The following is a 16866-nucleotide window of genomic DNA, read 5'->3' as shown; positions in this document are numbered from 1 at the left end:
GGCGGGTACCGCCTCGGCGACAGGTCCCGCCCAGCGTGGCGTTGGCATTGGCCGACCCGGAACCCGCCTCCTATAACCGCGCTCTGATTGGTCCGTGTTTTCTATCGATAACTCGTGAACGAGGCTGCGGAGAATATTTTTGTAAAGGAAAAAGTTATTTCAAATAACCTTAGGAATCACCCTTTTGAAGGAAATACATTTCCGGGCCACCTTGTATATCCAAAGAAATAAATTTTTTAAGGAAATACATTTCCGGGCCACCTTGTATATCCAAAGAAAGAAATTTTTAAAGTAAACCGTCATCTTTACAATCTGAGTAATAAAGATCAAATATTCCTCACGGCTCTAATAATGTTTAATAAATGAGACGTGCTGTTTCCAGCCTTCAGGGGCGGCTACGATACAATTTAAGGGTCTCGCGATACGAACGATGAAAAATGCGAAAAAATACGTTCCAAGCATGTTTGTAACGCGCGCTCTACATCAAAGTTGCATGTTGCCTTATGAATTGCGGAAATGGGGGAAGAAAAGTGGAAGATGAAAATGTGAGCTGCGCGAAGGTTCCCGGGATGCAATGGGGCTGCGGAATACCAGGAAACGGTGTGAGGACGCGGAAAACATTCCGCGGTACAGGAAAACCAAAAATGGGAAATTTCTAAATTTTCAATGTTTCCTGAAAGCTGAGCGGCAGAGTGAGAGGACGCGGAAAACAAAAAATGGAAAATTTCTAAATTTTGAATGCTTCCTGAAAGCTCGCAGACTCGTACAGAGGAATCATACTCGGTGAACCAGAAGCGAAGACAAAGCGTGGAGACAATAAAATTATCTGTCAAGTGTAGAGACGAGAATTCAGAGAGAGAGAGCCAGGTTTGCGGATGAACCAAACAATGAGTGATTCTGGTGGTCCGTAGAGTCGAATCGTTGCCTGGCAACCAAGGAGACACTATCTACCGTTGCCTAGTAGTGACACACTGGATTATCCAGCCGCGGATTGATTCCAGCTAGAGCCGGGAAGGCACCGGTGAAGCATTACACGTGTTTAGCGAGATGTCGATAGGCTACGCGTGTTTGCCTCTCAGCGGTCTCAGGACATCGCAAACGTCCTCGGATTGTCGGACATCGTGTAATCGGACGGAACACTCTAATAGAATGACAGTGTGCGTTACACCGCCGGTAGTAAACTGCTTATTCAACGCTATTTCACATATCGATTCCATCGGAACCCGATCGCGAAAGACGACGCCCCGGCGTAATTAACTCTTGGGAGTCAGACGTCTTCGGGGACGAGGACGACGATTGCTGGGTCCATTTGGGTCTCTAATTATCAATGTTTCGAAATAATCTTCGCTCAGAGCGACTAGATCAATTGAAATCCTTTGTTGTCAATTTTTACAGATATATTTGAACCGATTTCTTTCAGATCAGAAATTACAATTTAAGTATAATATTTCTAGCTCTTGTAAATGAACATTCCCAGATAGTAGGGGTCGAAACAGGCCCAAGTACCGGGATTTGAGGATTTTAATATTGACAAATTTGGCTTCTGAAAAAGTGAGTAAAAGATGAGAAAGATGAGAAGGGATGATCACCCGTAGATGAGAAAATTGTGCAGAGACCCAATAATTGGTGCAGGGACCCTTTTTAGGGAACCCTGAAATTTGGAGTGTTTTCTTGTGCCGAAGGATAGCTCATACCAAGACGCTGCAATTGTCAATTTTCAATTTTCAATCATTCCTCCTGTACTGTACCTATTATTTTTACTCTTCGATGTCCAATTCGAATCCTTACTCGTCAATTTTTACAAATATTTTTGAACCGATTTCTTTGGGATCAGAAATTAAAATCGAAATAAAATATTTCTAGCTTTTGTAACTGGACGTTCCCAGCTACTAGGGGTCAAAACAGGCCCAGGTCACGGTATTTGAGGATTTTAATATTGACAAATTTGGCTTCTGAAACAGTGGGTAAAAGATGAGAAGGGATGATCACCCTCAGATGAGAAACGGGTGCCCCAATAATTGGTGCAGGGACCCTTTTTAGGGAACCCTTAACTTTGGAATGTTTTCTTGCGGCAAAGTATAGCTCATACCAAGACGCTGCAATTGTCAATTTTCAATTGTCAATAATTCCTCCTGTCCCGTACCTATTATTTTACCCTTCAACGTCCATTTAACGGTAATGCTTTCCCCCGGGGGCTTCTTCGGACTAACATTTCCCGCTAATAGGAGCGCCTCATGGTTTTTGCCGGCGAAGCACGTCCGATTCCGTGGGGGGGGGGGGGGGGATCGTTAATAAAAGTTGTCGAGATAGGTCAAGTGCAGCCGGGGAACGATTAAGTATTGAGTGTAATCGGACAAACGGGGCGTCCGTAACGCGCGAAACCCTTTTCTTCCTCGGCTCCTTTATCTCCGGCCGAATATAGGTCGTGGCCCGAAGAAAAATGAAAGAGCCGAGCCAGAACGAATTCGAGTGCCCGCCTAAGGAGGTGGGCCCCGTGAAATATTCAGAGAATTTCCTCTGTTCCCCTAGCGTTTGATGGCTCCGCTCTCTCCGGCTGTCTACAATCCCGTCTCTGTCGTAGAAATTTCATCTCTGCGGCCTTCTGCCACGGTCACCCCCACCCCCACCCCTTTCGCAACCCCCGGACCTGCACGATACGCGTCGTTCTGCGTATTCAAAGAGGCACTAACGCGCTCCCGTGGCTGTTTTACGAGCCAAATGACGCCGGGGCCGGCCCTTCTCCCGCTCGTAATCGTTAAATCGCGCGTGAACGCGAGAAAACACCAGACCCTCCCCTCCCAACCCCTCCCAACCCCACCACCCCCGGAAATAGCACGGTGCGTTGAGAAAGGGCAAAAATCAGCTTTGATGTTGGCGTTTATAACCTTCTTAGACATTTACGGCTAAAATGAGCCACTATTAACGCAGAACTATAATTTTATAAAACGAACGTTTCCTTATTCGATTTTAACGATCGCAGACAAGGGAAATAGCAAATTTGATCTGCTCGTGTTATTGTATCGTATCTGTGTTTAAAATAAACATTTCCTAATTATATTGGAGAAACTATTGACCGCGTCCTTGCATAGTACCGGCAAATTCGCAGAAATGACGATACGGTATCATTAAAAGCGGATTTTTAACTCCACCTAAATTAGCGGTACTCTCTGTTGAAAGTCCGCTGCGAAATGCGAAACTGAAAATATTGAAATACCGGCGTTTCATAAGAGTGATTACGCTCCGTTATTAATTTATTGCAAGAACAGATAACGACCACGTTATTGCTTAGCGTCCCTGATTCGATATAATTAAAACTCATGTCGTCCCGTTCTGCACGAAGAACGGAGGATGATGAGACCGTAAAGTAATTTTTAACGTCAGGCTAATGAAGATTAACGGTTCGTCGCTATTGAAAGTGCATTGTGAAATATGAAACCTGAAATATTGAAAAATGGAGGGATCGAGTGTCCAGAATATTCGCGGGTACCTCGACCACGAAGTTCCAGGATGTTGTCTTTTGAAAGCTCGCCGGAACAATGGCGGACGCCGTCGTTTCCGTTCCGTTCGCGGGCAGCGCGGATCGATCGTTCACGTTGCCTGTTTCCGCGAGCGAGTAGGCGAGCTGGCGCGGCGGGTTGCCGAGCAAAGCACGCGGAAACCGCATTTAATAACGCGCTCGCGCGCGCGCGGCCCGCGTATGAACTTCCGTTGATGGCTATTTAGAAGGACCGTCGAAAGGACTCTCGACTCTCGTCCTTGTCGCTGGGGATGGCACTTAGACCAGGCTCCTTTGCAGTCTCCCTTTTGTGACGAGACGGTGTACTTGTCGCACCCGCTTAAACAGGTAACTTCATAACGGCGCCTCTGCGAAAACACGCGGGCTCCATGAACGCATAACCGCCACCAATTTGCAGATGTCGCGTCTTTGATGCCGCCATAATCCCGCCTCGCTGGAACGACCAACGTTCTAACCAATTCCCGCGCCGGAGTTATTTTGATTGCCGGCCACTTTAACGTTCCCAGGACGATGTCCAGTATTTTTAGAAAACAATTTTATCGGAGTATACCTAGCTGCTGTAAAATTAATTTCAAGGTCAAAAGGTCAACGATCATTTTTGGTTGCGTTCGATTCTATTCGTCGCAAGGATAAAAAGCACGAGTCAAAACTCAACTGTTCACTTGAAAAATTAGGAGAAAGTTATTTCATTATCAAACTGATTTTATTTGTATTATATTTTCCAATGGCCTCATCGATGGAAGCCTTGGGCCCACATGGTCAACTATGTGATAAAACAAAAGTATTTTCATACCGTTCAATTAGCGAATAAAATAACCCGGAATTCTTGACGGTGAATATTGAATCCTTTCTTTCTAAAAAAAAACAATTCCTGAAATTCACGATTTAATCATTCACTCGGGTATCTTGTTTAAATTTAAAAAATTAATAAATCATATGCACTTCACATTTTTCTTTATTATTTAGAAATATTCCTATAAACTTTCGCCTGGAACATCAAATAATCGTAACTTCCGCACGATTCACTCTAGGAAATTCTGAAAGTTGATATTTAAACTTAAATTGTGGCGAGAGGGACTCGAAGGGTCTCATGATTTTTTGCACAAAGTTAGATCAATATTACACCTTGTCAAAACTATTAGTTCCAAAAAATGGGCAGAAAACAGAGATTTTCGATTAGCCCATATTACATAATGTTATCAACTTTTTACAAAAATTCTTTTTGCCAAACAAGCGTTGCACCTGTGGCAATCACTCCACAAATTTTCAAACAAATTCGTTGGATATTTTCGTTTCTACAGATTTTTTGCCGCTTTTTGGCCGTTTGGCGCCACTGTGGCGGCGTACTAACGATACAAAGGAACGCTCTTGAGGGAACAGGGGAAGCCACTTTATCTTTCCTCGCCGACCGAACGAACAAATAATTTCACGGGCCGTACCTCTTGTTCGGCGGCGGCGCCGATGGCGGACGGGTTCACGGTTCGTGGCCGAGTATTTCAGAGTTGAAACGAATTCCCGGAACTTACGGATTCGATTATTAGTTCGCGACCGAGGGGAGAGCGGCGGGGCTGGAGAACTTGCCACCTTCTTCGTCGGTTGGTGCCACGGCTCGAGGAATTGTGAGTGCAGGCGGCCGTGTGATTGCGAAGTCCCTGCGCCTTTCTCTCTCTCTCTCTCTCTCTTTCTCAGTCGTTCGTTTTCGGTTCGACGGGAAGTTCCCGAAAGGAGAAGCTAAGCGAATTCCAAGTTTCCGGCCTCTTCGGCTGAAACGATTGCGATACCGGGGGAAGAAGTCGGCGCTGAAGTGACTTTCGTCGCCGCGCCGTCGAGCGCGTTTCGACTCTCTCCCGCGTCACTGAAGAGAGGAGCCTCCGAGAGAGCGTTAACGTCGGAATAATGAACGACGCGTTCGACGCCGATGCGTTCGTTGTAGCCGGGATCCGCAGCGCGCGGAGCACCGGGGAAATTAGTTGGATCAACCTAATAAAATATTAATCGACGCGTCCGCACGGAAAGAGCGGCGTTCGAGAACTCTTCCGGTACCGAAGCTTTCAATCCACTACCGAAGATATATATATATATACATCGGGGCCGCTTTTGTGTCGGGCTCGTTAAGCCCGCGCGCACGCCTTTGATTCGAAATTCTCTGTGCTCGATGTTCCGACCACTTAAACATTCAAAAGTTCCCGGGCCCGTTCGATCGCGTCTCCTTTTCTGCATATGGAATCGCTTTAAGTAGAATTGGTAAACGTTGTTAAAACTTTTATCTACTGCACGCAGTTGCACGTCACAAGCTCCGATTTTTTTTTTTATCCAGCGGAAAAATCACGAGCTTTTCCCGCGAAACTGACGGCTTCGCCAAAAACGAGCGAGAGAGAAAACATGATAAATTTTGCATTTCGAAACGCCGAGCGAATGTGCGGAAATTTGACCGGGGAACCCACTTACAGACAAAAACGGTTTTTTCCCCCGAAACCTAATGAGCTCTCCCGCGAGTTCACCTGGGATATGATGTAGTCTTGAATGATTTTCGAATGGTCCGGGCAGAGATAAAATGGAAAGGAGTGGGTCTGCAGAATTTTTGAAAAACTGAAATTCGAGGAAAATATTCCGCCGGCGAATTTCCAGCATGGCAACAAAAGCGTTAATTTCGACGACTATTCATTAGTAGAACCCGACCGACAAGTTTCCTGATACGTCATAAAACAAATTTTTTCCTCGACGGGGATACGAGGCCGACTCTAATAACGTCGATTCGTCTTTCCATCAGGACAGCCCCGCGTCGTCGGGAACAATTTACGCGGGGAACGAAAGCGACCGGGTAACCTTCGTTAGCTCGCGCCAATTAATAAAATGACGGAACGACACGGCCCTCGGGCGGCCATTAATTACCAGCGGCGACCGGGGACATTAGTAATGGCATTCCGACCTGAGAATCGAGCGAGACGCGTTTGCGCTTGTCGCTTTTTCCGCCCGGAAACTCTTTTTCGCTCGAGTGTCCCTGCGGCGGACACTTTGATTTGTGCCCATAGAAAAGGGCACACTGACCGAGTTATAAGAGTTTCTACAAGCTTCCCAGGTGTTCCTACAATATTATTTTGCTTACTCCATTAGAACGTTCTTACCTTCGTGCCTGTCTCATAAAGATAGCGATTAGACTGCGGATTGTATGCATTTATGGTCCGAGCAATACGAAGGAGGAAAAACTTTAGGAGAATTTGAGACTGTCAGTACATTATTTTGGACACACTAATTACTTTGCAAATTACAAATGTTCTGTATATTTCCGCGAAGTTCATAGGGGAAGAACTTAGTTCGGAAGCTAGTAATGATTAAATTCCTGGCGGGTTAAGTAGTATGAGTTAATACACGTCAGACAAGGGAGTTTGCGTAGAGAGCACAATGGCGAGTTTTATGGAAATTCATAATCACCGTCGGCTGCAAGAAAGTTCGCAGTTTGCGTAACACGTGAACTTCTCCTTATATCAAGTAGCACGAATCGATACGTGTCAGACAAAAGCCTCTCGTCGGCGTGTAATCGTATCGGGCCTGGGGGAAAATTTGAAATGGTTCGAGATAAAATACTGAAGGCTGGAAATATTTCCAGCAAACACTGTTTCAAAGGAATATTTCATTTAATGCTCCAATTAAATACTATTTCATTCAATGCTCGAATTAAAGTGTACACATATTTTAATCATAAAACATAATCAATCTTATACTTATACTTACGATCCTAACAAATATCAAATATATCTTGTGATCCGATATTTTAATCCTCTCTTGAATAAATAACTATTTCTTTATGCAATTACTTTACTTTTTCTTGGCCTGGGGGTCCTGATCCCACATTACCATTTGCCGAACCTTGTGTCACTCGAAATACTAAAAATATTAACCCTAAACGCTCCATGTGCGACCGATTAATATAAATACTGTAATCAAAATTATACTACTTCTGAGACGAATAAAGATTGTTTTGAATGACTTTAATATTATTATTTACACGTCATTGTAGCATTTAAAATCCGACACTTAAAAACTCGCAAGTCGAAGTATGATGAGAATAAGTTGGAGTTGCCGGTCGATATTCACAATTAAAAGTCGGAGCGTTAAGGGTTGATTACCACCGATCAATTTGAAAATTTCCCCCGCGAATTTAGCCGAGGCGTGTCCTTCGACGCCGTGAACGAGAGCCGGTAACGCCTGTCCACGGAAATGTTGTGCAAGCGGATAAACGGAAGAATGACTCACCCATGGCGGGCGCGTAGATGTTCAAGTAGAGGCAGTCCTCGCTCTGGTTCTGTAGATGCGGCAGCAGTCTCTTCAAGTACTCGAGCCGGCCTTTCGGCATACGCTCCAGTGCTTCTTGCTCATTCGAGATGTCGGGCAGCTTTTGGGGGCAAACTGGACCGACCGAGTCCGATAATCTGCAAAGAGGGTGATTCGCTTGAGCCCGGTCATGCGTGAGAACGCGGATAAATCGAACGCTGCGGCTTCGCGATTCCGGGAAAACCGCAACGAAGGAATGATTACTCGGAATTCCGACCCTTCTCCTCGCCCGGTTTTACAATTAGATGGATAGGGATTCAGCTCGCCCGAATGCCAGCCGAATGTACTCCGCCGGTCTGGCTACGAATCGGCACATTCTACTTCCACGGGGGGCAACACAGTCTAACGAGTCACACAGCGGTTCGGGACAAGCTATCCGGAGTTTTCTTTTACCTGTTTGCCCACCGACCAACCTCTGTTTACTTGTCCCAACGAATACATTCTACTCGCCTGACCACATACGGATATATTCCACTTGTCCGATCTAAATGCGGGCAAAGGCGAAACCGCGGATAGTCGGACGGACACATTCTACTGGCGGGATTAGGTTCGAATTTTGCTTAGAAGATACAGGGTGTACCGATAAAATGTGTACACAGTTAAACAGCTGGGGAAAATGAGTGGCAAGTTAAAGCAAGAGTTAAAAGAATTTAAAGAACAATTAAATTTCAGTTTCGCTCCCGAAGTTGTATTTTACATAAAAATCTGCAGTCTTCTTAATTACAGTGAGCACAGTACGAAATTCATATTTATATACTCTATACACATTTGTACACTCGCACTGTACTCCATATATTACATTCTATGTTGAGTATAATTTAAAATTAATGTTATTATTTACTGTTTAAAATGCTGTGCCATCCAGTTGTGTAATTTGGCGATTTTCAGTCGAACAGTTCGGTCGCGCGACCGATTATTTCCGGTGTCTGCGACAATGATAAATACACAGGTTTCCGGTGGTCGATGACGCGGCACGGAAAACTGTTTCGCCATGATTTCTCTATGTTCAGCGAAAGTCTGATGTATTCAGACGCATTTCTATTCCGAAGAGCAGCGCGGAATGACAGGGTAGTGGGTATGAAAGGGCATACTGGCTGAATACTTGAACGAATTTCAAAGGAACAGCTTGACATAACTTTGCAGGAAATATGCCGGCGGAATACGTTTAAGAATCCGCGCATTAAGAGGATGCCCGCGAGCAGAATACATTCCATGAAAATGAAACCACTTGTAAAATTTCATTGAACCCGCTGTACGAGGTCACTGCCGCCTCTCTGGCATTCGGACATGTCGCTAATTCTCTTTACCGTCGTTATCGGGCGCCGACAAAGTTACTATGCCATCCTGATTCATGCCGAAACGCTGCTTACTAACACACCCTAGGTAGCTGCCTATTTCTATCATCCATTTTCATCAACCGGGCGCGTCAAATCTATTTTCTCTAACCGGTATCATGAGCAACCTGTTTTCTATACTATCGCGTCACGTCACGCGTAGCCTCCGTAGGTTGATACATGGCGGTGCAAAAGTTCACGAGTTCACGCAATGGACATAGCCGGTACTTTGTATTTTCTAGAAAATAATGTGTCTCGATGGCCAAATTAGGAAGAGACGTAGAATGGATATTTCTTAGGTTGGCAAGAAAGTAATTTCGGCATTTTTAGGTGAAATAAAATCCAATTTTTTCATCAAAGCAATGAACTTTAATCAATAAAATATTTTCCATCTTGTTCTTTGATCTTTTGCCATCTCTCTGGTAGCTTCATAATTCCGCGCTCATAAAACTTCTGATCCTTTTCGGTGAAAAACTGATCCAAGTGCGATTTCAGACCATCATAATTAGGGAAAGTTTTACCATTCAAAGAGTTTTGTAAACTTCGGAATAAATGATAATCCGATGGTGCAATGTCAGGGCTATATGGTGGATGTGACATCACTTCCCAACCAAGCTCCAATAACTTTTCACGTGTTACCAAAGCTGTGTGTGGCCTAGCGTTATCATGGTGGAACACGATTCCTTTGCGATTTGCCAATTCTGGACGTTTTTCTTTGATTGCTATGTCCAGTTTTGTTAGTTGCCGACAATAAACATCTGAATTAATGGTTTGGTTCCTTGGGAGAAGCTCAAAATACACAATACCTTTGTAATCCCACCAAACTGACAACATGATCTTCTTTTGGTGCAATTCAGCTTTCGGCGTGGTTTGGGCTGATTCGTCACGCTTGGACCATGATCGTTTTCGAGTTGTGTTATTTGCAAACAACCCATTTCTCATCACCAGTGATGATTCGCTTCAGAAAAGGGTCGATTTCATTTCGTTTGAGATGCATATCGCATATGTTGAAGCGTTGCGTTAAGTGAATTTCTTTGAATTCGTGTGGAACCCAAATATCGAGCTTCTTAACGATTCCGAGACTTTTTGAACGATATTCTATAGTTGTATGCGAGACGTTTAACCTGTCTGCAATCTCTCGGACAGTTATACGACGATCCGATTCAATAATGGCTTTCATTTGGTCATCATCAACTTCGGATGGTCGACCAGAACGTTGGTCGTCTTCAAGTGAGAAATTTCTAGAACGGAATTTTTTAAACCAATTCTGGCACGTGCGTTCCGTTATGCAATCCACACCATAAACTTCACATATATCTTTGTGAGCCTCGGCAACTTTTTTTACCTCTACGGAAATAAAAAAGCAATATGTGCCTATAATGTTCGTTTTTGCACTCCATGTTCAAATTGACACAGAACTAACAATTTTAATCAAAATCACGTGTAATTTGTTTCAAAAGTAACCGAAAAGATGCAGTTATGAAATGTCAGAAAGAAAACAAATGCAAAGTTAACAGAAGTCAATGAAACAAAACATAAAGCCATTTATTAGTGAAAACCGAAATTAGTTTCTTGCCAACCTAATAAAATCGACCTTTGCCAGAGCTGTCGCGCATCGCTTTTGTTCCCGCCGCGCCGGTATACATAAATAAGAGGAGAAGGCAATCTCGAGCTCACCTGACTCCTTCCCACGGACTGGGCGCCCTGGTCGGCGAAAATCTGTTGCTGCCGACCGGCGGGGTGGCGTACGGTATCCCGAGGTAGACGTCGATTGGCTTGAGGAACTTGGCGCTCTCGAAGGACCGTATCACCCCCTGCACATCGCCGTAACGGGTCTGGACGATCCGTGGATTGAGCTTGCTCTTGATCGAGAGCGAGAGGGTGGGCGGTGCAATCAGACAGACGAGAATCAGGAAGAGTTCCATCTTGCTCGGCCGGCCCTACCCCCGCGCTTTTCCGCTGCGATTAGCCTGCGACCCCGTAGCACAAGCGCCCGCGCCCGCCCGCACACAACCACCACCACCGCACTCACACTCGCGAGTACCACGGAGAGACGCACGCCGGAACCGGCGCCGTTCCACGAAATCGGTATCGATCACCTGTCCCCGCAACGATCGCTCTTCATTTAGGCCTACTCGAGCGCCAAACGCGCGACACCCCGACGAAAGCTTGCGGTGTCTCCTGGAATTTCAGTTCGAATCGCTTTACTACACCGTCTGCCACTGGCCCTTCCGCCAACCCTAGACGGTGGTGTCACAAACCAATTCCTAAATCACGGATACTAAAACACCTAACCAAACTCAATTTTCTTCTACTGCGACTGCAAATACGAAGACAAAGACCTTCCTCCTTCTTACATTCGGAATAAGAGCTCGCGGTCTCCTAATCAAATTTAATGTTTCAGGACTTTGTTATTCGGCTAGGACACCCGAAGGAGGCACCGTTTTGTCTACATCGAAATAATCGAAATGCTAGAGAGCAATTTTCTTTCGACAATTTGTTCTTTTCAGAACGTTGGACAACGCGAGCGCGCAGTCGAGCCGCGAAATGACACTCCGTTCTGTGATGACGAATTGTGCGCATGACGTTGAGCGTCGCTAATTAACATCCATCGTGAATGACGTCAAGTTAAATGGCCCACCTCTTGACTCGACTTTTCTATTTATAACTAGACTTTATTACAGGTGGATTTCCATTCGTACGTAGCACTTGCGAAACTATAGAAAATGTCCTGACACAAATGAACTGGAGAGGTGTTCTTCAACTCTTCTGAATATTAATTGGAGTATTGCAAAATTGCCAAGCTTTATATTCTGGAAAATCTCCGACAAATTGCAGTAACAGTTCACACCGCGCCGGACAGAGTCGCCAGACTAGGGGAATTGAGGGGAACACGGTTACCCCCTCTCTCGTACTAGTCACGTGACATTGTGGCGCGACTCGGGTCACGTGACCGAGCCGTGGCTGAAGCGTGGGGATGATGGTCGCCGAAAAATGGGGGAACAGCGTCGGGGAGGGGGAAGGATAGAGTGGGGGGCAAGTCTCGATCTGGCGACACTGCTCGCGAATGCTCTCTCGCCTAACTTCACTCCACGCTCACTCAAGAATGACCTCGCGAGGATTCTGCGAGACCTTCAATAGCATTCATTCCCTTCTAAAACCGCACGCGCGCCTTCAAACACGCCGCACCTCAATCGCGTCGCCGCTGAATCGCACCGCCGCGTCGCGTCGCGCCGCGCCGTTTGGTCGCTAGCCGCTCGGTCGCACCTGGCTTCAAACGTTCCGCAACTCAGTCACACCGCCGCTCATCCGCACGTGACTATCAGCACACCGCACCTCAAACGCACCGCTTCTCAATCATACTCTCTCGCACACTATTCGCATCCTTCAGTATGGATCTTATTCCCTGACCAGTGTCGCCAGACCGGGGAAATTGAGGGGAATACAGTTACCCCCTCCCTCTGTCCATTACCGGATCAGCCACGCGACATTCTGACGCATGCACGACGGGGACGCAACGCGTCACGTGACCGGAAGCATGAGGATGCTCGCCGCCGGGGGAACAGCGTCGGAGAGGGGGAAGATTATAGTGATAAACAAGTCTTAATCTGGCGACACTGACGTCATCCGCAAAGCTCCTGAAGGATAGCCGAATGCTCAGAATTCATGATTTCGCCGTCAATCATCTACGCAAACCTAATTGAAGCCCGATGTGGCGATTAATAACAGAATTCCGTGAATTGAACGAATTTTAATTGAACACAGTGCTCGGCCCGCCTGGCTTTATTATTTGAACGTTCTTTCTAATCAGAGGAGTCATTCGAAAGTCGTTACTGCGCTACGATCGCAAAGAAGAGCCGCGATAACGCTGCGGGAGCGGCCGCGTATCAATTCGATATCGATCATCGTCTAAGTTTCAGGGCTGATAAGACGTCAGCCGGAGCCCCGGTGAAGCGTACTCGTACACGGGACCATTATGGAAATCAGCAGTTATCAGGCTAGAAGGGAGAGCGGCGTTCGTTATCGCGTAACTGGCTCACGTGCTGTTCGTCATCTACGCGCGCGGAAAACGGAAAAAGTAGATAAGATATTTGGGGCGTAGTTCCCCGACGATCCCGGTTTCGCTTATCAGCGAAGCCCCGGATTTATCCCCGAGGATTCTTCGATCCTGCCGAAGGTCCCAGGACTCTTCGAAATAATCATTGTTTTCCGAGCATGCCGGCACCGGGTCAACGACGACGACGACGACGACGACGACGACGACGACGACGATGCAAGTTCCCCTAACTAGCCGGTCAGTCTAAATTATATAAAACTCCGATTATACAACGTCGGGAAAGTTAGGAATTGGTTTAGCAGCCGACTCGAGGGTTGTCGTAACTTCGACGATATCGGGAAGAAACAAGGGGCAAGAAGTTGGTTGATCTGATTTTACCATGAAATTCGATGGTCGATTTCGGCGCGGGGGCACAATGTTTCGGATTATCTCGGGACCAGTGTCAGACGTTTACGATCCGAGACGCATGTTTCGCAGAAAACTGGGCTCGTTCACGTGATCGTCCACGACTAGTTTCTCAATCGCAGCTCCATCGCGGTGGCCACGTGTGCGTGTGCGCCGACAGAAGTTTCGCCGCGCGAAAACAGCCGCACCGCTCCGCAATTTCATTCACATGGCCAGTCACTCTGCCCCGTTCGGCCAACATGCACGCGTAACTTCTGCTAATCCGAATCGAGATCTCCGAGGACGAAAGACACTCCGGAGCGTTCTGGGGGTCCGAGGTGAGGCCGCTAAACATCCAAGTCCTGCAACAGAAAACGGAAATCTTCGCTATAGTTCTGAATTTGTTACTTGAGATAAGCGAAGATAGATGTAACATTCATATATTCTTCTTTCGGAATGTTTACCGAGCCTAGCTACACCCATAATAATTCATTAATACGAGTATCGAAATCGATACGTGAAAACTCCGAACCGTAATACGGCGAAATCGTACGTTTGTATTTGTTCTAAAGAAAATTATGTCAGAGCAATAAATATCAACTAATAGCAATGAATTAATAGCAATGCTGTTAATTACTTCTGATCCCATTGTAAATTATTACGGGGTGATACCGCACAAAAATACAAATTCGCTACCGAAAGGTGTGTTAGATCTACTTTTAACAACAATTTCCGTCCAATTCCATAAGTAACATAGTTGATAGCGACAGCGATATCAGGGAAAAATTATTTTTATATTGTTATATTTAGATATTACTGTCATACTTATTTAATATATTTTTTATTTATTTGTATATTTGTTTCTATAATTCATATAATATTTTTCAATATAAATATTATTTTTAAAGGTGCTACAGATGTTGAATCTCATGTCATGAGCTAACAGAAAATTTCAATCGGTTCGACGTAGCATGAAACGATAGAATGGTCATTCGCGACACTGTGCGACTGCGGGTATTTGTAAAAATATTTTATTGCCGGGAAAATATCATAAAATTCTGTGCGCAAAGGCTGTGGACGAAATCTTCAAACACATCAAACGTCCTATCATCCTATCCGGAACTGTAGACGGAACGATTAGGTTAGCTGATCAAAAGCTGGTCAGCGGCGTATCTAACGAAGTAACCCGGTAAATCTTCCGCTCTGAAATAGGTTAACGAAGTAGACAGAGTGCTTCCTCGTGGCCCGAGGAAGTCTACTGGCTGCCGAGGCTACAGCAAACACCGTGAACTTCGCTTTTCCCCCGAATCTGGTAAAACTGGGTCAGGTGAATGCTCGTCATTTTCCCAGGTGCACATCGACATTGTTACTCTCGCAGTCAACCTGGTCCCGTTCCCTAAACGCAGACCACAAACGAATTGATTTTTGCAATGTCCCGCGGCGAGTCCTCCTGCGCGAGGAGGCAGAGAGCTGGTGGTCGGCAGGTCAGTTTTGCGTTCAATTAGCACCGTTAAATAGGCTAATCGTGGCACTTGCGCAACAAGGCCAGTTATGCGTACAGCCAGGCCAAACGTGGCAATAGCGTTCGCGCACAGTCGATTAGACAACTACTCAATAAGCGAGTTCACGGCGTGGATATTAGCGGGCTGGTCGGGGCACATGACGGTAGGCTGTGCTTAGATGCGTAACTGGACGGGATTGGAGGCGGCCAGTGGTACAGTCAATGATAGAGGAGGCATCGGAACGAGCGCCGGCTTCTCAGAGAATTACGTGCAGTCGCTGCCGCAGTCAACCACAGGTTGCATGGTCGATCAGGACGCAAAGAATCATGGCCGGGGGGCTAAACCGATTATGTGAACGCCCGCGGATGCTGACGAGGCAAATGGCACGAGTCGGTGCTTCCGGGCGACTCGGCGTACACTCTGTAGAACTTATCCTCGCGGATTTCAGTTATATTCGAACAACCGACGGAACGCCGTCTACGAAATGCAACCAACTTTCTGAGAATACGTGTTCCCACACAGCCGTAGTTCCGAGGGAAACAGGAATTCAGTATGATACCTGGGCAAAGGGTGAGTTTCTGGCGACAGGGCCCATTCGGATCGCAGCCGATAATTACGGGAGCAGAGTTACCAGATCAGGGGAAAAAGCTACCCCTTCTCCGCCGGTACTGGATTAGTCACGTGTCGAAACGCGTCACGTGGCCCGGCCGTGGCGTGGAAGGGGAAAGCGGAGTGGGGAGACTAGTCTTAACCTGGCGTCACGTGACCTGGCCGTGGCGGGGGGAATAGCAACATGGAAAGGGAAGACGTGGAGTGGGGAGACTAGTCTTAATCTGGCGTCACGTGACCCAGCCGAGGCGGGAGGAATAGCAGCGTGGAAGGAGAAGACGTGGAGTGGGGAGACTAGTCTTAATCTGGCGTCACGTGACCCGGCCGTGGCGGGGGGAGTAGCAGCGTGGAAGGGGAAAGTGGAGTGGGGAGACTACTCCTAATATCCTACTCCACCTCTTGCGAAGTGATCATTAGTCGCGTGCGCGCATGATATTGTGAGGCAACACAAGCGTACAGTAAACGACGCGACCTTTGTGCACTAGCGTTTAATTATTTTAAAATCGTGCCAACTCGCCTCCGTGCTTGTCCGTGCCTATAGAGGCTTAGTTTAAATTAGCTTGCCATCGAGCTCCCAATAGCATCGAACAATTTAGCGTTCCGTTAGAAATTAATTGACGCGTGCCTGAGCAAGGTTGTTAAAACAATGTATTGTCGAAAGACACACGCTAGTGCGTTTCGACGCGCGCGATTGCATGCGTTTCGGCGTAGCGTGCGTGTGCAGTGCGCACCGGCTGTGAGAAGTTGCCGAGCGATGCCCGAGGATCGACCTGTTTGACTTTGCCAAGTAGTAATAATTGTTCCGGCAACGCAGACAATAGGACACGGGACTTAGGACGGTATCGCCAACGCAGCTGGCTAACAAACACGAGCCGAGCTTCACGCTGGCTCGCACATTACTCTGTCCTTTCGCATAATCAAATTTCCGTATGCCCACCCCCTCCCACTTCTTCGATCCCTACGGGGCTGTCGATAGGGGAGGATTCTGGCAGGAGGGATGTGGACGTAATAGGCACGGAGCAAAATTGAACTGATGGAATCATTTTTACAGAATATTATTTATTTAGGGACGCGTGATTTTATATTCATTTGAATTTGAGATTAATACTTTAATTCTGTTACAGTGAATTT

At 46.4% G+C, this 16866-nt stretch overlaps 1 protein-coding gene across 1 annotated transcript in view; it reads right to left on the bottom strand.

The window, feature by feature from the left end:
• Nlg-4 (neuroligin 4) overlaps positions 1–11368 on the bottom strand; it is a 363569-nt gene extending 352201 nt beyond the window's left edge. Inside the window, exons 1-2 of the mRNA XM_076788720.1 lie at positions 10861–11368; positions 7772–7947 (exon numbers count right to left, since the gene is read on the bottom strand). Coding sequence (XP_076644835.1) covers positions 7772–7947; positions 10861–11108 — 424 coding nt within the window. The 5' untranslated portion in view covers positions 11109–11368. The remainder of the gene's footprint in view (positions 1–7771; positions 7948–10860) is intronic.
• Between the last annotated feature and the right edge of the window lie 5498 nt (positions 11369–16866).

This window comes from Halictus rubicundus, chromosome 5 (assembly GCF_050948215.1).
Source record: "Halictus rubicundus isolate RS-2024b chromosome 5, iyHalRubi1_principal, whole genome shotgun sequence".
In the NCBI taxonomy this organism is placed as follows: domain Eukaryota; kingdom Metazoa; phylum Arthropoda; class Insecta; order Hymenoptera; family Halictidae; genus Halictus; species Halictus rubicundus.
Note: the sequence above shows the minus strand (reverse complement) of the source record. Positions and strands in the feature narration are given on the sequence as shown.